At 43.5% G+C, this 26,160-nt stretch overlaps 1 protein-coding gene across 1 annotated transcript in view; it reads left to right on the forward strand.

The window, feature by feature from the left end:
• Positions 1-1,848: 1,848 nt before the first annotated feature.
• The window catches only part of ACYP2 (acylphosphatase 2), a 260,944-nt gene continuing 236,632 nt past the window's right edge, over positions 1,849-26,160 (forward strand). Inside the window, exon 1 of the mRNA XM_030195845.1 lies at positions 1,849-2,018. Within this exon, the coding sequence (XP_030051705.1) occupies positions 1,907-2,018 (112 nt within the window). The 5' untranslated portion in view covers positions 1,849-1,906. The remainder of the gene's footprint in view (positions 2,019-26,160) is intronic.

The raw sequence follows: 26,160 nt of genomic DNA on the forward strand, positions 1-26,160 counted from the left end.
CCTGCACGACCCAGTCCCCACCTGCCTACCAGCTCCACGATCGACGAGCAGATGACCCTCGTCTTCCATCTGGCATCGAGTCTTAAAAAAAAAAAAAAAAAAAGCCCGGAGAAACGCCTCGCTTCTGCTCTGCACTGCTGTAAAGCAAGCAGCAAATCGTCTCGTCGGTCCTTCCTTCACTGTGTCCCGCCCTCTGATGTGACTTCCTATTTCCGCAAGGGCGGGCACAGTGAAGGAAGGACCGACGAGACGATTTGCTGCTTGCTTTACAGCAGTGCACAGCAGACGCGAGGCGTTTCTCCGGGCTTTTTTTTTTTCTTTTAAGACTCGATGCCGGATGGAAGACGAGGGTCGTCTGCTCGTCGATCGTGGAGCTGGTAGGCAGCTGGGGACTGCAGCGCCAGCAGAGCACCCCCCTCCCCACCTGCTGACACCCGGGGCTGGGCGGGCCTGGAGGGAAACTGGCTGGGCCTGGGCCCGTCCAGGCCCACCCGTGGCTACGCCCCTGTGTGTTGGTAAGAACAGTTCTTTGGTCACCCAGTCAAAGAAGTCAATAAGATTTGTTTAGCAGGATTTTCCTTTGGTAAAGCCACGTTGCCTCGGGTCCTGTAACCCGTTGTCTTCTAGAAAGTTAACTATCCTTTCTTTCAGCAGCAACGCCATTATTTTTCCTACCACTGACGTGAGACTTACCGTTCTGTCGTTTCCCACTTCTTCCGTCTCCACTTTTGTGAAGAGGGACCACATCCGCTCGTCTCCAATCCCGCGGCCAGGACCTCTCTGAGCTCCCTCAGTATCCTGGGATACTGAGGGAGCTCAGAAAGGATACCCATCCGGCCCCATAGCTTTGTCCACCTTCAGATTCTCCAGCTGTTTATAAACTCTTTCTTCTGTAAACGGCGCAGTATCCACTCCATTCCCAGATGTTCCCTCGGCAGCCGACCACGGTCCTTCTCCAGGATTTTCCTCTGTGAACACCAAAGAGAAATAATTGTTTAGCATGTTCACTTTATCTTCATCACTCCCCACATAGCTATTCTCATGATCTTTCAGTCTCACAATTCCATTCCTATCTTTTCTCCTTTCTCCAATATATCTGAAAAAGGTCTTGTCACCTCTCTTTACATCTTTAACCATTTTTTCTTCCACTCGAGCTTTCGCTAGCCATATTTCCCTCTTCGCTTCTTTGAGTTATTTAATTAAATTGCATGCCCAAATTTGTGTGTGCAATTTTTCACCATTTTCATAGAAATTCAATTAGGGGGTTTAGCTTGCAGCTTTAAATTGCAGATAGATAAATGCATACAAAATGAAATGCAACTGCTGCCTCCCATCTGTGCCATACATTTTATCCTTACAAAATGCAGCATTTCCACGTCCACTTCCAGGAGCCTGAGTCTTGGACAGAGAACTCCGATTTTCCTTTAATCACCTTCACCACAAACAAAATAGTGCTACAGTGGGCAATAGGAACCAGCTCTGTTATGGGTCCTTGAGCATCTCCAATATTGAACATATAGTCTGTGTCCTGGGATAGGTAATTTCCATTGGATTTAGCACCCCCAAAATATAATATTATATATATATATATTTTTTTTTTTTGTTCAAGGTTACTTTATTGAACCATAGAAAAAACAGAACATCCCCAATAATTATAAAAGTTGGCCCCTATGACAAAGTTTGAAATAAATGAGGTAGCTTCGGCCTTAGGTATGAGCCGATCTTTATAGCTATACAAAATGACATAAGCCACCTGACACAGCAGCCGAGCAGCCTAAGTGAACACGCAGGCGTTTCCCGGTTGGCGGCTCCTCTCGGTTGCTCCTGAGGTGATTTGACTCCTGTGGCGTCCCGTCCCCAAATACATACACGCCGAGAGAGCGTTGCAACCGGCAAGCAGGCTTCTATGAGAGTCCCGGTCCGTCGGCTCTTCTTTTGCCTCATAATTATTTCTAGAGCCATGTCCGGTGCAGCTAAACTGAAATCGGTGGATTATGAAGTTTTCGGTCGTGTCCAGGGTAGGTGGGATCGGTTTCCTAAGAAGGACAGTTGCGATCGTTAGGAGATCAGCAGATCACGCCCCCTACTCATCAGTAGCTCGGCATCGTTTCTTGCCCTGTAGTCAGTTCTCATAGGGTGGAAGGCGGGGTGTGCATGTATGGAAAGTCTGGTGCTTCGGGTGCATGATACGTACAAGTCAATCGTTTACAAACGCTAAAAGCTTACATGTCTGCTTAAATCTTTATATTAATGCTTGCTAAGTCAGTGCTTTGTCATTTTACCCTTCTTAGATATTTTTAGGTGCTCCCGAAATCCGAGTACTATAATAACACTGGCAGAGAACTCTTTTTGCAGCTGTCCTTCCATAGCTGGCAGTCCTGTGCTGCCTAAGCAGTTTATAAATGGTCATCCAAATTCGTTTTGGCCTCTGGAGGGCGAATAGAGCAACAATCCCACATTGCACCTGTTAAAAATGTTTAATCAGCATTATCTGCAATTCTAGGTGGGGAACATAGGAGCCAACTTTCCAAAATTATTGGGGTTTCTAAGCCCAGTGGAAATAACCTTTCCTTGGATACATACAAAGAATTTTCTCAATATTGGGGGTGTTCAGGCACCCCCAGAGTCGGCTCCTATGATACTATGAGGCATATTTTCTATGGAACTGGAAGGCTAGGTGCTTTGAAAATATGCCTTTATGACTAATTATCATTTCTATAGCACTACAAGACGTATGCAGCGCTGTAGACTTGAACATGAAGAGACAGTTCCTGCTCGACAGAACTTACAATCTAATCAAGGACAGATGAACAGGACAAATAAGGGATAATGGAAATACTTAAGGTGGGAATGATTAAACAGAACAAGTGAATAGGAGTTAAAAGCAGCCTCAAAAAGATGGGCTTTTAGCCTACATTTGAAGATGGCCAGACCTGGAGCTTGACATACTGACTCAGGAAGGCTATTCCAGGCGTATGGTACAGCAAGATAAAAGGAACAGAGTCTGCAGTTGGCAGTAGAGGTGGTGTACAGATAAGAGAGATTTACCCAATGAACAGAGTTCCCAGGGAGCAGTGTAGGGAGAGATATGAGTGGAGAGGTACTGAGGAGCTGCATAGTGAAATCTATATATATAACTAAAATTACATTACAATAAAATAAGACTTAAAACAAAAATAAATATTCCTGGTTGATACAACAACTAGAAAGAAATGGGTCGCCTGGTAGTATAGTAGCAAAACAGCTTTTTACGTGTTTTTTTAAACTGAAAAGCAACATTTTTTTTTACTACTGATCATAAGTACATAAGTATTGCCACACTGAGACAGACCAAAGGTCCATGAAGCCCAGCATCCTGTTTCCAACAGTGGCCAATCCAGGTCACAAATACCTGGCAAGATCCTGAAAAAGTTCAATACATTTTATGCTGCTTATCCCAGAAATAGCAGTGGATTTTCTCCAAGTCAATTTAATAATGGTCTGTGGACTTTTCCTTTAGGAAGCCGTCCAGACTTTTTTAAAACCCCACTAAGCTAACCGCCTTTACCACATTCTCTGGCAACGAATTCCAGAATTTAATTAAATGTTGTGGAGAGGAGGGGTTCATATCAGCTAACTGCAGTAGTATTGTCTCTCCCCTAGCTGAACCTGGGTGTCATAATTTCAGCTCCTCCTCATCCGAGGGGACTTGAAGAGAGAGAGGGAGAGAAAGAGAAAGTTATGGTCACCATGATGAAATTTACAGACTTTATGGACAGGGTAATTTTTATAATGAGTGGCCTGTAATTTACAGGCAGTTGGCTGCCTTGTAGCCTTCCCTTTACCTGCCTCCGCCTTGCTTCCTCAGCCTTTGATACAAAAAAAGGGCCTTAGAGTCCTGAGAACATCTGCTGCCAGTCTGGGGCTCAGATTTTGGATTTAGCTCGCACATTTAGCTAGCCCCCAGAGGGCTTCCAATCTATGGGGTCCTTCTATTAATGGGCATTGGGTTTGGGGCTTAACACTCTATAACAACTATAACAACTAACAACTTATAGCAGCAGCTTCAGAGAGCATTTTCCATCTCACAGATAGGCTGCAGAGAATACCTTCTCCTGCTTCCACCCACCCTACCCCTCTACCCACCCACCCCTAGAGTGACATGTCTTATATAACCTCCCTATCAACCCACTCATTACTTTACCTCACCCATTTCTATTCTTCTATCACCTTCTCCCACTACTCCAACCAGAGTTACACCTAATCACACTGACCACCCTTCAACATCTTCTGTCCTTCTGTGACTGTTCTCTTGTGCTTGACTGCTTAAATATTTTAATTTAAATGCTTTACTTTTTGTCTATTAGATTGTAAGCTCTTTGAGCAGGGACTGTCTTTCTTCTGTGTTTGTACAGCGCTGCGTACACTTTGTAGCGCTCTAGAAATGTTAAATAGTAGTAGTAGTAATGTGGCATTTTAATGAGTGGCAAGCCCAAAGCTAACCATGCACCAAGAAGGGGAATTCTTACTATTTTCTATTGCAGTAATATTCAGATTAATGTGATACCTGTCCCCTGTTAATGCAAAAGTACCCACCACCTATTTAGGAGGTAGTAAGTGTTACTTTGTTAGCTTGGTGTTGGGCAGTTACCACGTGGTATGTGCAGCATGTTACCTGCCAGACGCCTTCCATGCCCACTGTTTGTCATGCCACACACCCTGATAGAGAAATTCACAAAAATGAAGTAACACGTGGGAACAAAATACTGCAAAACCCCTTAACGTGGCTGTGTAGTACCATAAGGGGGTAATTCTGAAAAGATGATGCACTCTAATCCCTGGATTCTATATAATGCGACAAGTTGCACACGCAAATCTGGTTGTATTCTGGATTTGCACTCACAATTTAATCTTATGCCAATTAGCACTGATAATTGCACTTAAGCAATTATTGATACTAATTGGCATTAATTAGAATTTACATGAATAATTGTCTAAGTGTATTCTATAAAGTGATGTGTGTGAATTCTAAGACGCATATCTGAAAAGGCGTGGCCATGGGAGGGGCATGGGCGTTCCTTGAATTTACACGCAATGTTATCGAATATACCCATTCCATGTGTAATTCAGGCGTTGGCAAATGCATCAGTTTTCATTAGTGTAAATGGCTGTGACTAAATATAGTTGCAGAAAACGGGCGCTGGGTATATTCTATAAACTATGCCTAGATATAAACCGCACCTAACTTTAGGCATGGTTTATAGAATATGCCTAGGCGTAGTTTTTTTCGGTGCTGATTTTTTAGACATGATATATAGAATCTAGCCCTAAGTGCTGATTCTATAGTGTGCTGATTCTATAGTGCACACAACTGTTGTTAATAGAATATTAGCATAGATCTGTACACACCTAACTTTTAGGCGTGAGCACTTTTGCCAGCCAAATGGCTGGTGTGAATGAACATAAGAACTGCCATACTAGGACAGACCTACTAGGACAGACCAAAGGACCATCAAGCTCAGTGTCCTGTTTCCAACAGTGGCCAGTCCAGGTCACAAGTACCTGGCAAGATCCCAGAACAGTATAACAGTCTTTATGCTGCTTATCCTAGAAATAACTGGGTAATGGAGAATAGACAAACTAGTCCACACGTATTTCACACTTAATTTGATAAGAGGGGGAGAAAAAGCCTCACAGTTTCACAAAGAAAGGCGTGTAACAATCACAGTCAGTGCTCAATGGCTGGATGACTGTCCTTTTGTGATTGGTGTAATCTTAGGCAAAACCCCCTCCTCCAAATTGTGCGTATGTTCGTAATAATAATTCTTCAATAATGTTTTTTTCTGTTTTTACTTTTTTTCAGCATACTTAATTGTCCAAATTTAAAGGCAATAAATCAACTACAGAGTGTGATCACTTAGCTTTGCGTTCAGTCGGCTTCTCAGACCCCGACAGGTACCCATTTCGATGGGGCTTTATCAAGAGATCTGGGCCTATGTGAACGACCTGTTAAGAGAAGCAAACAGTGAATGCCTGTGTCGATCAATGGACTGAGACACCACTTGGATATGGCTCCGACTTACGTGATAGTGATAAGCTGTCCATGTGTTCCGCCAAATGTTACAACAATGGCGGTAGCATTCTTTATAATATGGCACCTGGAAGGACTCCTACCGGATCTGATGATGCCAGCACGGCAAATGCTGTTGACTCACATGTAGCAACCCCAGTGCACATTGGTATTAAGACCAGTGGGTTCTGTGGATTGTAAATGGTATATCCAGTGGAGTTCTCTTTGTAAGAGGATCCTGTTAACATCGCCCCCTCGTCTCGAGGGGTCACTCGATCTATCGTCATACACTTCAGATTTTCAAACTTGTGCAGGAATTGAACACAGTGCTGCACTAGCGGGGCTCCAGGGAGACTTTGGGTAATACAGGAACGATGTTCCTTCATCCGTGCACATAAGGACCTACTCGTTTTGCCTACTTAAATCTTGTGGCATGGACATCTGATTATATAGATTACGCTGGTGGTCAAACATGTCGTGTAGTGTCTGAGGAAATATGTTTTCCTGTCAACCCCATTCACAAAGCTGTTAGCTTGGATGGTTTTACAACTCGATTTGTTGCATTTAAAGTGACCAGTGGGCTGCCGAACATCTGCGATGTCTACCACCTCCTCTGGTAAAAGTGCCGGGCTTAATAAGGAGACACTGGGAAATCATGAGGGCACACCCGGTGTTCATGGACCAGCATCTACGAATAGCTGAATAAACTCTGTGACTGAAATTAATCTAGCCATTTAGGGGGAAATTCAGTAAATGGTGCCAGAAAAATTTGGCGCTAAATGATATTCTATAAAGGGCACACACCTTATATAGAATAGCGCTTAGGCACAAATTCAGCACCTAACGTTTGGGCGCTGGGCTCATGTCTGCTGAATTCACATGCACGTTTTTGGAATGCTTCTGACACACCCCAGTGTCAGATTCATGCTATGAGAGGTACCAAGCCTTATAGAATAGCGCACAGGCAGTTGCATGTGCAAATTCTAATTGATGCCAATTAACTGCAATAATTGGTTGTTAGTGCCCAATTATTGATAGATAAGGGCTCATTGGTCAATTAAGTTGTGTGTCCAAATTTGGGCATGCAGCTTTGGCTTCCATATGTAGAATTCCCCCCATGGTAACAGCAGTTACCATATCTGGGTTTAACAAAGGTTTGGACAAGTTCCTAGAGAAAAAGCCAATAGTTTGCTATTGAGACAGACATGGGGAAGCCACTGCTTCTCTGGGATTGGTAGCATGGAATGTTGCTACTATTTGGGTTTCTTGTGACCTGGATTGGCCACTGTTGGGAACAGGATACTGGGCTAGATTGACCACTGGTATAACCCAGTATGACTATTCTTATGTACTTTGCAGAAGTACCTCTGTGTTTGTTACTAATTGCAAAAGGTCGCATAAGTGTTTGCTAAATATACACTGGGCAACTGTTGTGTTTTGCTTCAGTGTTTGAGTTTTGTATTTTACAAGGTATGTGACAACAGCATTAGGGTATGATAACATGTATTGTTATTGCTTTGTTTCCAATATATTTCTGGATGTTTATTGAAAATATAACTTAAATAGGTGCACAGTTACTCATGTTATAAGATAAAACGTGCAGTTTCCCTATTTTTCCGTTCACTGAGTAGTGTAAACAAAGACATCGCACTGACCTCACATTTGCATGATAGAAAAAGCAAGCATCAAGTTCTGGCAGTCAATTATGCCTGACATTTATTTTCATACAGATTGCCCAAATTTGCTTAAATTATGCTGTCAAACAACAAAGTTAAATGGTAAAATCTAGGGGTTCCTTTTTGTTATAGTCACCTTGTAGGTTTTGCTTCATGTGGATTGTTAATTCAATGATAATTGGGTAATTGATTCGGTAAATTTGCTGGGGCATTACTTTGGTGGGTAGCAAGGTGGACCTATTTATGCTTTTGCATTATCATATTGGAGAATTCAAGACTGCATCATTTCTTATACTGGTAATGTCACTAGTATAGTACAGTATCTCTACCTCCATCTGCTGGTAGGAGGACTGGTCAATCGGGATTCAATGAAAGAAATTAAGATGCAAGAATAATTTCACTTCACTGTGGTTGGTTCTGGATGCCTATTTTATGAAGGCAAATAGGCACCAATGTTGCTTTTTGTAAGGTAGGATTAAAGTAGGCAACCTTTTGAAATTTTCTCCTAGACACTCCAAGGAGTACTGTGGCCATAGGAAGGACTAGAGACGATGCAAAGCTGCTGGTGAGGGAGGGAAGGAGCTGGAAAAAGTGGAGAGCAAAATTTCAAAGGGAAATGGGGGAAGTTAATGAAACACAAACATTTTTTGCCCCTGAACTCCCAGAAGGGCAGACATTTACAAAAAAAAAAAAAGACAGTTCCTGTACCTTCCTGGCAGCGGGCCTCCCCTTCTCTTTTTTTAGCAGCGCTTCATTATTTTCTTTTTTCTTCTAGTGGTATGTCTCTTCTTTCCTTTGCTGTTGGGTCTCATTTCTGGTGGTGGGCTCCTCTCTTTTCCTGGTGACAGAACTCTTCGTTGGTGGTGGTGCAGTTCCTTGTAATTTGGAAAAACATTAGGTCCGATATTTAAAAGGGTATAACTATGCAGGAGAGGCTTTAAAAAGTAAAAATACCCTTGGCTCCTGTCAATATGTATTACAAATAAAGAGTCCTACTTTTTCAAGTTTAATTGAAACCGATCTAAGGTTAGTTCAGTGACACTGTTACACATCACCATGTGGAGTGATTTAGATTTGATTCTTGGCTCAGGTCTTTGCTCCTTGGGTTGGCTAGTATTGAGTTTGCTGCAGAGGCAGCCTTCATTAACCCTGAGGGGGGAAAGTGTACTATTAATTGCACAATGGTGACACTTACCTCTAGATTCTATATACGGCAACTGAAGTTGCATGCGCAATTTTGGCCATGTGGCCAGTTAGCACACACAACTTAATTGTTTAACAAGCCAATCAGCGCCAATAATTGGTCACTAACAAACGGTTGATACTAATTGGAATTTACGCGCACACCTTTGTAAGCATATCCTGTAAAGTGGTGCTTGTAAATTCTAATTTGCAGATCACAAAAGGGGGTGTGGCCATGGGTGGGGCATGGACTTTCCTAAAAATTATGTGACTATTATGGAATATGCCTGATCCATGGCTATGTTAGACCCAGGCATTTACACTAGGTTTTTATTGGTGTAAATGGTCAGGCCTGAATTTTTGTCACGGGGACACTACGTGTAGTTTATAAACTGCCCCTAACATTAGGCAAAGTTTATAGAATAGCGCTAAGTGAGGGATTTATTTTAGTGCCAATTTTTTTAGGTCCTATTTATAAACATTTGTCCTAAGTGGCCAAATATAGGGTCTTGATTACATGATTCTGGAAAGAGCATGGCGTGTGGCTACTAGCCAAGGACTATTAGTGCAAAGACTGGACTAAAGTAGGTTGGGAGTGGATATGAAATAAGGTCAAAATCTACACAGTAAGTAGTAAACAAAGACACATTTGAGAAGACCACAAGTAAGTTAGACCTTGATAGGACAGAAGGGTCCCTTTCTGCCAGTATCTTCTGGATATCTGTGTAGAGGTCAATAAGACTTCCAAGTCATGAGACTTACAGAACAGCTCCATTTGTATATTTCATTGCAACTGAATTTAAAACTCAAGTTTGCAAGTCTACATCTGAAACAAAAAAACATGCTGTTTACAGTTTCTACTAAGGTAATGCATACAATATGGGAAATCTGTGCAGATGATGCTGTAGAACAAAATTACTGACCCTATACATAGACATGGATTAATGGGACAAAGCCAACATGGGTTTAGCCAAGGGAAATATTTTGAAGAGGTGAATAAATGTCAGACCTGTGAGTTCTTGTACCAAGTAGAGCGCTGCCGAGCCCGGTACTCGGACCAGGTTCTGCTTGGCGGCCGGACAACCCCGGGTTTCACCTGCGCTGACCGCCATTCCCCATAGGTTGAGCCCCTAGGTGCGGGCGGCCTGCAGGGCTTATGAGATGGAGCAGGAAGCGGGGTGATGAACGTGACGGCCAGACATGCAGCAGGCAAGAGAGTAATCCAGGTACAGGCAAGGTCAGGAGGCAGGCAGCAGACACGAGAGTAATCCAGGTACAGGCAGAGTCAGTAGGCAGGCAGCAGACACAAGAGTAATCCAGGTACAGGCAAGGTCAGTAGGCAGGCAGCAGACACAAGAGTAATCCAGGTACAGGCAAGGTCAGTAGACAGGCAGCAGACACAAGAGTAATCCAGGTACAGGCAGAGTCAGTAGGCAGGCAGCAGACACGAGAGTAATCCAGGTACAGGCAGAGTCAGTAACGAGGAACAAAGTAGAGGAGAGGCACACTACTGAGCAAGTAACACCTACCAAAGTAGAAGCCAAAGCAAGTAGTCTAGGGAGAGCTCAGCTGATAAAGTGTTGGCGTCTGACATCAGCAGGGAGAAAGGGCACAGCCATAGGACAAGAGCAGGGGAAGGAGGAACCAGAAGACCAATAGGAGAGAAGCAAGGGAAGCCAGACAGAGGAAGAGCAGACCCAGGTGGGTGGAAGCAAAGCAATCAAGGAGCCTGGAATCCAGGCAGAGAGAGAGAGAGAGAGAGAGAGAGAGCAGAGCCAGGTGCATGGAGGCAAAGCAATCAAGGAGCCTGCAGCCAGAGAAGAACCACACACACATGGCTCAGGGCTGTGCCAGTCAAGTGTGCGTGTCGACGGGACCCTGCATAGCTCGAGGACACCGCTTGCGTTGAGGTAGGGGTGATGACAATAAACATGCAGATAAAGGTGAGCTGGTTGATAATATCTGGATTTTCAGAAGGCATTTGACAAATTATCTCATGAATGATTCCTGAGGAGGTCAAGGGATAGGAGGTTTAAAAACTGGTTAAAAGATAGAAAACAGACAGTAGGATTAAATAATCAGTATTCTCAGTGGAGAAAGGTAAATGAGTTCCCTAGTGGTCTGTGCTGGGACCGCAGCTTTTTAAAATATTTGTAAATGATCTAGAAATGGGAATAACGAGTGAGTGAGGTGATTAAATTTGTTGATGACATAAAGTTATTCAGAGTTGTTAAATCACAAGAGGATTCTGAAAAACTACAAGATGACCTTATGAGAATGGGAGACTAGGCATTCAAATGGCAGATGACATTTAATGTGAGCAAGTGCAAAGTGATGCATGTATGAAAGAGGAACCCGAACTATAGCTGCATGATGCAAGGTTCCATATTAGGGGGCACTTCCCAGGAAAAGGATTTAGGTGTCATCATTGATGATACGTTGAAACTCTGCTCAATGTGCATCAGCAGCTAAGAAAGCAAATAGAATGTTAGGAATTATAGTAGAGTCTTGATTATCCAATGTAAACAAGACCATTGTCGGATAATATGGAAAACAATGGTAGCCCCTCATCCAGTGCACTGAAAACATACTTTATGCATGAAGAACAGGCAAATGGTATCTTTAATGAAAACATTTTATATTAACTCTAATCAGCAACAAAAAATAAAAGAAACAAAAATTGTACTGGAATCAATTTGAGTACAAATACAGAGCAGTATACACAGCACAGCAAATGTACAGCAGGCAATGTGAACAGAAATGCTGTACTGTAGAGGTACAGAACGAGCAAGGGAAACCATGTTTATTAACTGCATATACAGAAACAAGCAGAGCCCCATTTCTCAAGATCACTGCATGTTCAACCTCATTTGAGTTGTCTTCTCCAGTCAATAAACAGTACCCTATGAAGCAGAAATCAAGACAGCAGAACCAAGCAGAGCCCCATGTCTCAATACAGCAGAACTGCAACTGGAAACCCTGTGGATCTAAGAATGAGAGTAAGAATTTAAAAAAGTGCTATAAATGTATATGAACAAACAGGAATACAGTAGGTGTACATATGGTACTGCATCAAACTTATTGTGCAGAAGAAACTTACCATGGTTCCGTTTCTGCAAAAGCACGGCTTAAGATCAAAATAGATCTCTGGCAGGAAAGCAAGGTCTCAGCTCAAAACATCTTTATGTTCACTTTATTTAGCACTTCCTTTCTGCAAAACAACTTTTTTCTTCTTTCAACTGAACAAAAATTGTTGCCATGCTGTAAAAGCAAGGTCTGAACTCAAACCTTTTCCAGCAGTTCCCTCGCTGCACAAACAGTGGTCCAGGTCCAAAAATTGATGCTGTACTGTTGTAAAAACAAGGCCTCAGCTTTAAACTTTTTCATCAGTTCCCTCGCTGCACAAGTGGGGTCCCAGATCCCCAAATTTGGTTCCCTTGCATAGAACCATGGTCTAAAAAAAAAAATTAGTGTATTAAAGCATGGTCTCAAATCAAAAAACGGTTCCCTCGCTGAAAGCAGGGTCCCAGATCCAAAAATTAATGCATAGAAGCATGAGCTCAAATCACAAACAGGAAGAGAAGCCACACACTTCTTAACTCAGTGAGGGGTGCATGAAGGAGTATCATCAGAGAAGCATGGTCTCAGCTCAGACATGGCTCAAAGATGGCTTTCTTGCAGTGTGTGAAGCCAGAAATCAGGAAGAGAAGCCCCTCACTTCTTAACAGCATTGTAGTGACCTCACTGGGTGGGGGTGGGGGTGGGGGTGTCTGTTGGATATGCCGGAAGATTGGATTAGTGAAGGTCGGATAATCGAGACTTTACTGTATTAGGAAACAAATGGAGAATAAAACTGAGAATATTGTAATACCTTTGTATCACTCTATGGTATGATTATACCTCAAATATGTACAATTTTGGTACTATCTCAAAAAATATATAGTGGAATTAGAAAAGGTACAGAGAAGGGCAATGAAAATGGTAAATGGGATGGGATGGCTTCCTTTAGGCTAAAGAGGTTAGGGCTCTTCAGCTTGGAGAACAGACGGCTGAGGGGAGATAATGACAGAGATCTATAAAATACTGAGTGGAGTAGAACAAGTAGACATGAATTGCTTGTTAACTCTTTCCAAAAATACAAGAAAGAACACAATGAAGCTATTAACTAGCAAATTTAAACCAAATCAGAGAAAATATTTATTCACTCTACTTATAATTAAACTCTGGAATTCGTTGCCAGAGAATATAGTAAAAACAGTTTATTTAGCAGGGTTTAAAAAGTTTTGGCTAATTTCCTAAAAGTCCATAAGCCACTATTAAGATGAACTTGGGGAAAATCCACTGCTTATTTCTAGGATAAGCAGCATAAAGTCTGTTTATTCTTTTGGGATCTTGCTAGGTAGTTCTGATCTAGATTAGCCTTTGTTGGAAACGGGATACTGGGCTTGATGGACATTTGGTCTTTCCCAGTATGGCGATTCTTATGTTCTTAAGACCTGTAACCATAATTATTTCATGAAGCTCTTTAGGCAAAGCAATGTAAGCGCTTATAATAGCTACTTCGAATTGTGTGTTTGCCAGTCAGGGAAACTTTCACAATTGTGTCTGTGCTGTGAGCTACAAAGTGATCAATATCTACAAAATTCCAGGCCATTCATGATTTGCCTGGATGAACTCACTATTTATTTACCATGTACCGGAAATCCATCTGGATGAGAGAATGTAGAGCCTGCAAATAAAACTGGATTATGTACAGGGCTCCAGTGATATTTTAAGCCATCATAAGATTCACAGTTCTCGGCGTGATCCATTTTTTATTTGCAGTTTTTCTTGCTTCATTTATTTGTCTTATTTTTGTTTATCTGCTGCATTAACAGTGATATATCTGGGCCAGAGTAGTGGTAGGCAGGTAGGTAAAAAGTTTGATTCTGATCTGTTTTAGTTTTTACCATAAATTCAAAAATGATAATTTTATTGAAGTCATTCCTGTATGTATATGAACATAATTGCCATACTGGGTCAGACCAATGGTCCATCCTGCCTTGTATCCTGCTTCCAGCAGTGGCCAATCCAGATCACAAGTACCTGGCAGAAACACAATTAGTATCACCATTCCACGCTACCAATCCCAGGGCAAGCAGTGGCTTCCCCCATGTCCATCTCTATAACAGGCTATGGACCTTTCTTCCAGGAACTTCTCCAAACCTTTTTTTAAAACCAGATATATTAACTGCTGTTACCACATCCTCTGGCAACGAATTCCAGAGCTGAACTATTGTATTGAGTGAAAAAATATTTCCTCCTATTTGTTTATAAAGTATTTCCATGCAGTTTTATTGAGTGTCCCCTGGTCTTTGTACTTTTTGAATGAGAGAAAAACCGATTCACTTCCACCCATTCCACTCCACTTAGGGTTTTGTAGACCTCAGTCATATCCCCCCTCAGCCATCTCTTTTCCAAGCTGAAGAGCCCTAACCTCTTTAGCCTTTCCTCATATGGGAGCAGTTCCATCCCTTCTATCATGTTGGTCGCTGTTCTTTGAACCTTTTCTAATTCCGCTGTATCTTTTTTGAGATACGGTGAACAGAATTGAATACAATACTCATGGTGAGGTTGCACCATGGGGCAATACAGAGGCCCAATGTTCTATTTCCGAAAGAAGTAGGTAACAGGACCCCCCAAAATATCAAGATTTCATGCAACTTATCTACAGAGATAAGTAGTGACTTCCTCCATTTCTACTTTAATAATGGTTTATGGACTTTTCTACACAAAGTGGAGGAATGAACAATCCCTTCGTGCATCAGCAAGAGAGAAACCAAGGAGTAGGGTAGGCAATCTACCCTAATCCTTGGTTTCACTCTTGTGGACTTTTCTTCCAGGAATTTGTTCAAATCTTTTTTAAACCCAGCTATGTTAACTGCTTTTATCACATATGTGCGTAAGTGACATTTTATAAAATACCAATGCACATTAAAGTATGTACTAGGACAAGTATGTACTAGAACATGGCATGTAATTTGCTAGTGGATGTACACAGGAATGGAGTTTGGGCAGAGCATAGGTGGAGTATATATGCATACAGATTATGAAATATATTACGCACATGTTCCTAAAGTATGTGCCTTCATTTACATCAGCTCTGGAGTCTACATGCAAGGTGTGTTCTCTGCCGCATACACTAGTATTTTATAAAGACATAAAATAAATATTCATAAAATAGCCCCTAGATAGATGTCTCTGTATGCGCTTACCCATGGCTTTCAGGTATGTTTAAATCATTTTTTTTATTAGCGAACACCATGTTAAAGAAAGCATTCAAGAACATTAACTTAATATGACAGTTTGTCTCAACATTCTGTGTTCTACCAAATAAACTTTTATTTTTCCCCTCTCCCCTCCCCCACTTCCTTAGTATTCTCCCTCCCCCAACCCCCCAGCATCCTTCCCTCTTCCTCTCCACTCCAGTTCCAACATATCATTTTTCATTTTGTTAGGTAGTGTGTTCAGAGATTCAATAAATAACTTCTTGCTGCCGGGGTCATTGTATTCTAGAGTGGACTCCATCGTTGTTGAAATGTTTTGCCCGGTTTCGAGTCGAGGTCCTTTATGGCCATTCGTTCCATGCGTAACAAGAAAATCATTCGTGTTCGCCACTGTTGCCTTATGGGGGATTGATGTGACATCCATTCTGTCAGTATCGTCTGCTTGCCAACCAGTACCGCTCTAAGTACAAATGCTTTATAACCACGTTTAGGCACCTTCCCCAATTTTGGCTGACCAAAAAGCATGCCAACTTCATAGTGCCATGTTTGTCCCCACATGTTGGCTACAGTGGCTATAATCTTTTTCCAAAATTTCTGAATGTCCACACACTGCCAAAACATATGGCCCACTGTTGCACCAGGAGCACCACATTTTGCGCATTCTTCCCAGGGCGAGAGTCCCATGTGGAATGCTCTCCTCGGTGGGATATGGAGGCGAAGGGCCATCTTATATTGCAGCTCCCAGTGTACTGCAGAGTCTGTAACTTTTCTTATCTGTAGGATGTGGGTTTGCAGCTGTTGTGCTGTAATTGTACTTTGTAAATCCTTAGTCCAGGCCTGCGCTAATCCCTGGTAGTTCAACTCCAGAGCCGTGTCTCGTATGTGTCTATGGTGATATGCCATAGGCACTTTCTGCTGGGATTCCAAAGAGTAGGCAGAGGAAAGTTCTTCCTGTACGTCCTCTGTCAGTGATGCCCATGGTAGTGTTGTTATGTAATGTCTTAACTATCCATAAAAGAATTTATCACTTGCTGGCAAACCGTACTCTTTTTGTAAGTCACCAAATGGCCTAATATGACCTTCTCTGTTCACCACTTGGAGAAGATATACAATACCCTTGTCTCTCCATCTCCGGGCACAAAGACACAATTATCACATATAGATAAATATGGTGTTGTTCTAGTTGAGAAATTGTGCAGGCGGCACACCCATCCCCAGACCGCCCTAGCAGTTGTCAGAATCCCAGAAGCTCGTAAGGGATAAGGCATGGGCACTCTCCCACTGTGTAAATAATTACTGAAATGTATCCCTGGTGTCAAACCCAACTCTAGGGACGTATTAGTGTAGTCATTTGTGTGCCTGAACCAGTCATTTATGTGTCTCATGCCACTAGCGACACTCAGGAATCTTATGTTTAATAAACCCAATCCCCCATATTCCACTGGTATACTTAAATGGGAAATAGTAAGGCGGGCTTTTTTCCCTTTCCAAAGGAATTTCTGTAAGTGATGTTGTAATAGTCGCTCATCCCTCCTTTTCATATATAGTGGCACTGTTTGAAAAATGTAAGTCCATCTCGGGGCAATAACCATGTTAAATAACGCTAGTTAAATACCTAGTAGGGATACCAGAAGTGCATTCCAGGCCCATAAAGTCTGTTTAGTCTCACGTAATAGTGGCTTTCAGGTATAAAATTACCCTTAAAGTATTAAACAAAATGGATTATTGAGTAAGAGTCTGAAAAATTAGAAAGCTATGTCTTTGAGCTAAACTTTATATCAATATTATGCAATTAATGTATAGATCTCACCATCTATTAAGCATAAAAATAAAAATTCCTGCTATCTTATTCATTTGAAAAATTGATGCATTTAAATTAGCAAATGATTACATTTAGACAGGTTATGTTGCTCTGTAGCTCGCTCTTGTGGCCGCAGTGTGTAATCTGTCACACATTAAGAGAGTAATATGAGAATCAGCTATGCACAGAGTATGGGCAGAACTGTGATTTACACTAGTATTTAAAGCACTAACATTTATTCCTGCTCCTGAGTAGGCATAAATGCCCACACTTTAAATATAAAAGACCATTCTCAAAGTAGCATACTGTGGATCATTCCATATACTGTTGCAAATAATTGTCACAAAAATTGAAGGAAAAGACCTCAAAAAGCCTGTGGTGCTTACACATTTTCAGAAAAAAGCATCCAGTAGTGATCAAACTCATCACTGGCCAAAATCCTCCAAAATCCACTTATTTATTCAATATTATTCAGATATTTTTGTTGAATTTTTATGTTTATTCATAAAATCTATTATGTTCAATGGCATTTCAAAGTAAGGTTAGCACACTTATCTTGTCTCACTAAACTCGATGGGGTCCCGTTTCGCTAATGCTTTCTCAAAGGAATAAAGGTGCTTTCCAATTTTTCATCACTTTTCTCCTGTTCAGTTAATATAGGTGGTCTGTTTTTATGCTATATATGTGTAGATATTCCCAGGGGTGGTCCAAGGGAATCTCCCGCCTGAGGCAGGGATGAGATGCCGCCCCCGCCCAAACCTGATCTGGCATCTACCCCCTTCCTGCCTCAACCCTCTTCCCTGCGTTTACCTTATAGTTTTCTTTTCCAAAAGGTAGCAGCAGCAGTGATTCCCATAGGCTGCCCAGCTGCAGTGCCGCTGGCACTGGCATCTTTGCTGTAGTGCGCCCCACCTCTGTGGAAACAGGAAGTTACATCAAGAGGTTGGCTGCAGTAGGGAGAAAAGACTGGTGCTGGCAGCAGGGTGGCCTATGGGAATCGCTGCCACTGCTGCTGCCTCTTCTGCCTTTTGGAGGTGCCGATACGCCTGTCTCCAAGTAGCCGAGATCCTTCTCCCACGTCGACTCTAGCAGTTCTGCAACTTGTGCCTCAGCTGGCACCACAGCTTTTCCCGGTGTTGGCCCTCAATGATCGTATCTGGGCCTTGCTCTCTGAGCTGCTAAATGGCCTTATGCAACGGTGTGCATCAGTATCTGGGGTGCTTGCGCCTACCCTACCTCCCGTTGTGGCCCCGCTTGGCCCTCAGCCTACAGTGCAGCCTCTGACGCCGGCGCCACTTGTGGCCCCGGTGTTGACTACCACCCAAGCTGGTACTCCCTTGGCGTCCCTGGAGGAAGCTTCTCCGGAGTCGAGGTGGGATTCAACTTCTCGATGCCGCTCTCGGGAACATGGTTCCTTGGCACTGAGGTAGGTTCGGTCTTGGCAGTCCCATAGGGGGATACTGTCAGACACCGAAGAAGAGTGCTCATGGGATTCAGATGAGTCTTATGGGATTCCCTCTGAACCGTCCCCTTCACCTGAAAGGAAAAGGTCTTTGTCGGAGAGCCTTTCATTTCCATCTTTTGCAAAGGAAAAGGTTGAGGCCATTCCATTTTCTTTGTAAGTGGAGGATGAGCCCAGGGCCAAGATGCTCGAGGTCCTGGACTATACATCTCCTTTTAAGGAGGCTGTGACTGCACTTCTCCATGAGGTACTCCACAAAGTCCTTGGCAGGAATTGGGAGCCCCCTCTGTCGGTCCCTGTCATGACGAAGAAGATTGACACCCATTATCAGATCCACGGTACATCTGGTTTTGATAGACCTTAGTTGTCTCACAATTCCATGGTGGTGGAATCCGCTCTCAAAAGAGCCAGGAGTTCCAGGGACTGTGCCTCAGTGCTCCCAGACAGAGAAGCTAGAATCCTGGATTCTTTTGGGAGGAAGATGTACCAGGCTTCAATGCTCATCTCCTAAATATAATCCTACCCGCTCTTTATGAGTGTCTGCTTGTGGAACTTGGTGCGACAGCTGTCAGACTTGGTTTACATACTCCCTCCGGAGCACGCCAAGCCTTTTCACCAGTTGGTCAAGCAGCAGATGGCGTGTTGCAAGTTCTTGGCCAGGGGCAGTTATGACACTTTTGATGTGGCATCCATGGTCTCTGCTCAAAGTATAGCAATGCACAAACTTTCATGGCTGCTTGTTTCTGACTTGGAACATTCTGTTCAGCAGAGGTTGGCGGATGCCCCGTGCCGGGGGGATAACCTTTTTGGAGAGAAGGTTGGGAAGGTCGCAGACCAAATCAAGAAAACACACTGATACATCTCTTCTCTCTTCAGTCGGGCGCCTTCTGCATGAACCTCCTCAGCTAGGAGGTCTTTTTGTAAGCCAAGGAGGAATATTCATCACTATCCTAGGCATAGGTACACTCCTTCGGCTCATCAGCCTACTCAGGCTCAGCCCCAGCGCGCTCGCTCACATCAACAGCGTGCACCTAAGGCAAGGAACGAGCTTTTGACTGGCTGCAGCAGAGCATAGCCACAGTAAAAGTGTCTGTCCCGGACGACTTGCCGGTCGAGGGGGGAGGCGGAAAATTTTCACCAAAGGTGGCTTCTTATAACCTCCGACCAGTGGGTTCTTCAAATAGTCCATCTCGGATACGCCCTCAATTGGCATCTCAAACCTCCAAATTGTCCATCAAGATCTCATTCATTCAGCTCTCAGGATGGGCAGGTACTACTTGCAGAGGAACTCTCCGCCCTTCTAAAGGCCCATGTGGCTGAACCCGTTCCATCAGGGGAAGAAGGGCAGGAATTCTATTCCAGGTACTTCCTTATGCAGAAGAAGACAGGGGGGATGCATCCCATCCTAGACCTAAGGGCCCTAAACAAATTCCTAGTCCAAGAAAAGTTCAGGATAGTTTCCCTGGGCATCCTTCTCCCATTGCTTCTGAAAAATGATTGGCTATGCTCTCTGGACTTAAAGGAAGCATATACTCACATCCCGATACTTCCAGCTCACTGGAAGTATCTTCGGCAGGGAACACATCACTTTTAGTACTGTTTGTTGCTTTTTGGCCTTGCATCAGCTCCCAGGGTCTAGCGGTAGTTGCAGCATCGCTATGCAGAGTGGGAGTCCATGTGTTCCCGTAACTCGACAATTGGCTGGTAAAGAGCACCTCGGAGCACAGTGCTCAGGAGTCCATGCGGATGACTAGTCAGGTGCTCGAACTACTAGGGTTTGTTTTACACTACCCCAAGTCCCATCTCTGCCCTCTCCAGCGATTGGAGTTCATGGGAGCCCTGCTAGACACACAGAGGGTTCGACCTACCTCCTGGAGACGAGAGTGGACAGGCTTGTCTCTCTTGCATCCAAGGTTCGTGCCTCTTGGCAGGTCACAGCTCAGCAGATGTTGAGATTGTTGGGCCACATGGCTTCCCCAGTGTACATTACACCCATGACACGTCTTCACATGAGATCAGCTCAATGGACCATGGCTTCTCAGTGGTATCAAGCCACAGGGAGTCTAGAAGATGTCATCCAAGTGTCCCCAGAGCTTGTATGCTCTCTTTAGTGGTGGACAATTCGATCCAATTTGACTCTGGGACTTACTTTTCAAATGCCTCAGCCACAAAAAGTGGTGACGATGGATGCATCTCTCCTGAGATGGGGAGCTCATGTAGATGGGCTTCACACTTCAGGCAACATATCTTCAGATGGAGCTTCTGTGGATCTGGAATGCACTAAAGGCTTTCAGAGATCAGCTATCTCACCTAATTATTCTCATTCAAACAGACAATCAGGTTGCAATGTATTACACCAACAAGCAGGGGGCCACCGGATCATGTCCTCTGTGTCAGGAGGCCGTCCAGACGTGGCATTGAGCTCGCCAACATGGCATGTTCCTTTGAGCCACTTATCTGGTGGGTGCAAACAATACCCTGACTGACAGGTTGAGCAGGCTAATGCAACCGCACAAGTGGTCTCTCAATATGGGCATAGCCCACGAGATCTTTCTGAGCATGGGGCATCCCCTCGGTGGATCTCTTTTGCACTTAGATCAACCGCAAGGTCCCTTAGTTCTGTTCCAGGCTTCAGGCCCATGACAGACTAGCATCAGATGCCTTCCTTCTCAGCTGAGGGACAGGTCTGTGGCAAAAACTTTGTTGAAACTCAAGCAAGACTGCGGAACTATGATTCTGATTATGCCGTAGTGGCTGTGGCAGATATGGTTCACTTTTCTTCTGGAGTTATCCTCCGAAGAACTGTGGAGATTGGAGTGTTTTCCGACTCTCATTAGTCAGAATGAGGGGTCACTTCTACATCCCAACCTCTAATCTCTGGCTCTCACAGCTTGGATATTGAGAGCCTAGAATTTGCTTCCTTTGGTCTCTCGTGGGTGTCTCCTGGGTCTTCCTGGCTTTCAGGAAAGATTCCACTTAGAGGTGTTACTCTTTTAAATGGAGGAGGTTTGCCACCTGGTGTGAGGGCAAGGCCCTAGATCCACTTACTTGCCCTACAATGATCCTGCTTGAATATCTTCTATACTTGTCAGAGTCTGCTCTCAAGACCAACTCCGTAAGGGTTCACCTTAGTACGATTGGTGCATATCATCAACGTGTAGAAGGTAAGCCGATCTCTGGACAACCTCTGGTTGTTCATGAGAGGTTTGCTTTTGTCAAAGCCCCCTGTCAAACTTCCACCTGGTGTCATGGGATCTCAACGTTGTTCTTACCCAGCTGATGAAAGCTCCTTTTGAGCCACTGAATTCCTGCCATCTGAAGTACTTGACCTGGATGGTCATTTTCTTGGTGGCTGTTACTTCATCTCATAGGGTCAGTGAGCATCAGGCCTTAGTGGTGGATGCACCTTATTCTAAGTTTCATCACAATAGAGTAGTCCTCTGCACGCACCCTAGTTCCTGCCGAAAGTGGTGTCGGAGTTCCATCTGAACCAGTTGATTTGCTTGTCAACATTCTTATCCCGACCTCATGCTCATCCTGGCATGGCGAAAGCAGCTTGGACACCTTGGATTGCAAGAGATCATTGGCTTACTACATGGAGCGGAGAAGGTCTCATAGACAGTCCACCCAGCTTTTTATTTCTTTTGATCCCAACAGGATGGGGGTCGCCATCGGGAAACACACCATTTCAGTTTGGCTGGCAGATTGCATTTCCTTCACTTATGCCCAGGCTGGACTGGCCTTGGAGAGTTATGTCACAGCTGATAATGTCAGAACCATGGCTGCGTCGGTAGCCCACTTGAGGTCAGCCTCCATTGAAGAAATTTGCAAGGCTGCAATGTGGTCTTCAGTCCACACATTCACATCACACTACTGCCTGGTGCAGGATACCCGACACAACAGTTGGGTGTTGCAGAATCTGTGTGGGGTTAGAATTCAACTCCACCCTCCTAGGCTTGTTTTATTCTGTTCCAGGCTGCACTTTCATTCAGATTGTATATAGTTTCAGGTTAATCTGTGTTATGTCCTCACCATTGCAAGGCCCAATTGACCAATGTTTGTTGTTTTTGGTGAGCCTGGATGTTAGGGATTCCCCCCGTGAGAATATAGAAGCCTGCTTGTCCCCGGAGAAAGCGAAGGTACTTAACCTATAGCAGGTGTTTTCTGAGGACAGCAGGCTTTATATTCTTACAATCCCTCCCACCTCCCCTTGAAGTTGTCTCCTTTGTTATTTTTACTTTATTTTTGCTATAATATTAAACTTAGCTGTAACAAGTATTCTCCAAAGACAGCAAGCTTTATATTCTCACAATTCTTCCCACCTCCCCTTGGAGTTGTCTCCTTTATTATTTTTACTTTTTTGCTGTAGTATAAAACTGTGGAGACAGCGCTGTCACGGCAGGTGGGAAGACGCGCGTATGTGTGGTGGACCATGTCTTGAGCTACACAAAGCTCTGCTTATGCTTTTCATAATTCCCGGGCAGGGCAACGCTGGTAAGCATCACCCACTTGTAAGAATATAAAGCCTTCTGTCCTTGGAGAATACATGCTACAGGTAAATATCCGCTTTATGTCCTCGCCATTGCGAGGCCCATTTGTCCAATGTTTGTTGTTTGTAGTGAGTCTGGATGCTAGGGTTTCCCCATGTGAGAACAGATAGGCCTGCTTGTCCTCAGGTATTCTCTGAGGACAGCAGGCCTTATATTCTCACAATCCCTCCCACCTCCCCTTGGAGTTGTCTCCTTTATTATTTTTCCTTTTTTGCTGTTAAACTTAACTGAAGTGACTGCATTGCGCATGCTTGGTGGAGTGTGTCTCGTGCTCCACAAAGCTCTTATGCTTGTCATAAGATCCAGACTGGACAATGCGACCTGCGTTACCCAGTTGTGAGAATGTAAGTTCTGTTGTCCTCAGAGAATAACTGCTACATGTAAGTATCTTCACTTTCTGTGTCACTTTTACCGTTCGTAGTAGCAGCTACTGATAATCCTATGCAAATGTATTACAATGAGCTCATTAGTATTAATACAAGCATTCAGTGCAATGCACAGAAAGGAGCTCCTACCTTTAATGTTCAAAATGTTCTGTAGGTCTGGAGCTGTCGTTGCATGAGGGAGCAGTCTGCTTGCATTTTTTAATAGTATTTCAACTTGTATGTTAAATGTGCCATGTGCGTGTATTATATATGTGTGTTCCACACATAAACCTAGTCAAAAAGGTTTTCGTGGAACATTTGTTAATAGAATCTGCACATGCACGTGAAATATACCATGTGTGTGTACTATATGTGTGTGTGGGGGGGGGGGGCCGCCTGTAACTGTGCTATGTGTGTGTCCCACATGTAATAGCACTGCTACCGTCGTGGAAACATATGACATGATTGTCGCCTTTTTTCCCTGGGCATATGTATAATATCGATGCTTACTGCGAGACTGTTGTACACATATGCTAGGTGCTTTGCCTACCAAGCCGCTTGCAGAATTTCCACGCAACTCATTTGTATCTGATTTCTTTTGAGCATCGATTGATGTTTCAAAATCGGTAAGTTAAACTGCAGATATAAACGCATGCGGTATTTAATGGTGACTTTTGAGCATCGGGCCCTCAGTGCACAATTAAGTTCTAAAAGTCATTGCTAGAAGATATGGTTATAGCAGTTAGTACAGCTGAGTTTTAAAAAATATTTTCCTGGTGGAAAAGTCCATAAACTTATAAACTAGATAGATTTGGGAAAAGCTACTACTTAATCCTGGAGGCAAGCAGCATAGAATCCATCTACATTTTGGGAGCCTGCCAGGTACTTGTGAGCAAGATTGTCGTAAAGGATACTGAGATCAATGAACCTTTGAACTGACCCAGTATGGTAGTTATGTTTTTGTTCTTACATATGAGACACATTTCATTTTTATTTATTTGATATTTTACCTGTCCTTGAAAAAGCCTGTGTGTAGTGGAATATTATTATGTGTAGTGGAATATGGTATTACAATTGTTATACTCAGTTTATTATTTTTTAATGTGCATTTATTAGATGATACAAGCAATAAACTTGAAGGAAAAGCACACTCAGAAATTTTCAAGCTAGGCAAAAACAAAATCACAGTTGTAATAATATGCGCTACATACAGTGGCAGCCCTACCATTAGGCCATCCGAGGTGGGGGTCTCAGGCAACATGCTCCAGGAGTGGCACTCTCCCCTCCCTCCTCAACTCTTTACCTTATTTGTTTCTTTTCCAAAAGGTGGCAGTGGCAGCGATTCCCATAGGCTGCCCTGCCACTAGCACCAGCTTCTTCTCCCACTGCGGCCCACCTCTTGACGTAACTTCCTGTTTCCTCAGAGGCAGGATACAATAGCGAAGAGGCTGGTCCTGGTGACAGAGCAGCCTATGGGAATCGCTTACACTGCCACCTTTTGGAAAAAACATAAGGTAAACATGGAGAAGGGGGGAGATTCTAGACTGGGGGTGGGTGGCATCTCATCCCTGCCCCTGGCTACATAGTCCACTAATACTGGAGAGCCAAACAGAAAGGTCCCTAGAAGCTTAGGGCAACAATAAAGAGGAGAAATCAAAGGAATAATACTAAGAGACATCAAAAAACACAAATAAATAGTAACTCCTTTAACTATATTTCTCAGATTTTAATACAAAGTCTCCACTTGTTTTCCTTCTAATAAGAACTGCATCTGGTCAGGGTCAAAGAAAACATATCTCTTAGAAGAAATAATTACCACACATTTACAGGGGTAACAAAGTGCCCCCCAAAGATTGAACTTCCTGTCCAGGTTAAAAATGTTCTTCTCTTTTGAGTTGACTTAGTAAGATCTGGGAAAACCCATATCTTATGTCCCTTAAACTCTATGGGCCCCGTTTACTAAGCCGTGCTAGAGGTGCATTAGTGCTTTTTAGCGCACCCTGTGTGGGCGCCCACAATATTCCTACGGGCGCCTACACAGCACGCACTAATTTTGTGCATGCGCTAAAAACGCTAGCGCACCTTAGTAAACAGGGCCCTATATTCTTAAACTTGAAAAATAGTCTAACAATATGATCTTGAGGGAAAAAAAAGTAGCAAGAAGAGTCGCTCAACTGAGTTACTGGCGCCCCTTCTCTCGGCCGAGGGCTCCTCTCCACAGTTAGAACACTGATCTGCAATGCCTTAAGCTTCTGCTCCCACTTCGACAACGCCATTGCAGGAGGAGGTGGAGCAATGTGTGGATCAGGGCTCAAGGTTGTGTTGAGCTCCTAAACTTTGCACTCAGTGTTATAGCATACTGGGAATGTGTGCCTAAATTAGGTGCTGGGAATTAACACCTGGTGCCCAAATTTTAGTGCCAAAATCGGTACTCGGTGCTATTCTTTAATGGATGCTCATCTTTGAGTGCCCATTGTAGAATAGCATTGCATGCCAATTTTTTTCGGAACTGATTTTTGAGCACCATTTACTAAATCTAGCCTATTATGTGGCCACCGCCAAAGCTGTTAAGCAGCATCCACTAGCTGACAGGATAATGGGAGTTATGCTTTGTGTAGCAGAGCCCTATTGAAAGTCTTCGTGTTTGGGTACCTGACAAGTAGGTCATGAAGTCATCAGTTGGGGGAGGAGGGGTCACTTGATGTGGTTGTATGCAATTTTCCTGATTGTAAACAGTCATGGCCCATTTGTTCTACTACATTGTTCTTTGTATTGATTAATGTATCTGTCAATATGTAAGGAGTGGGAG

This window comes from Microcaecilia unicolor, chromosome 3, assembly GCF_901765095.1.
Source record: "Microcaecilia unicolor chromosome 3, aMicUni1.1, whole genome shotgun sequence".
In the NCBI taxonomy this organism is placed as follows: domain Eukaryota; kingdom Metazoa; phylum Chordata; class Amphibia; order Gymnophiona; family Siphonopidae; genus Microcaecilia; species Microcaecilia unicolor.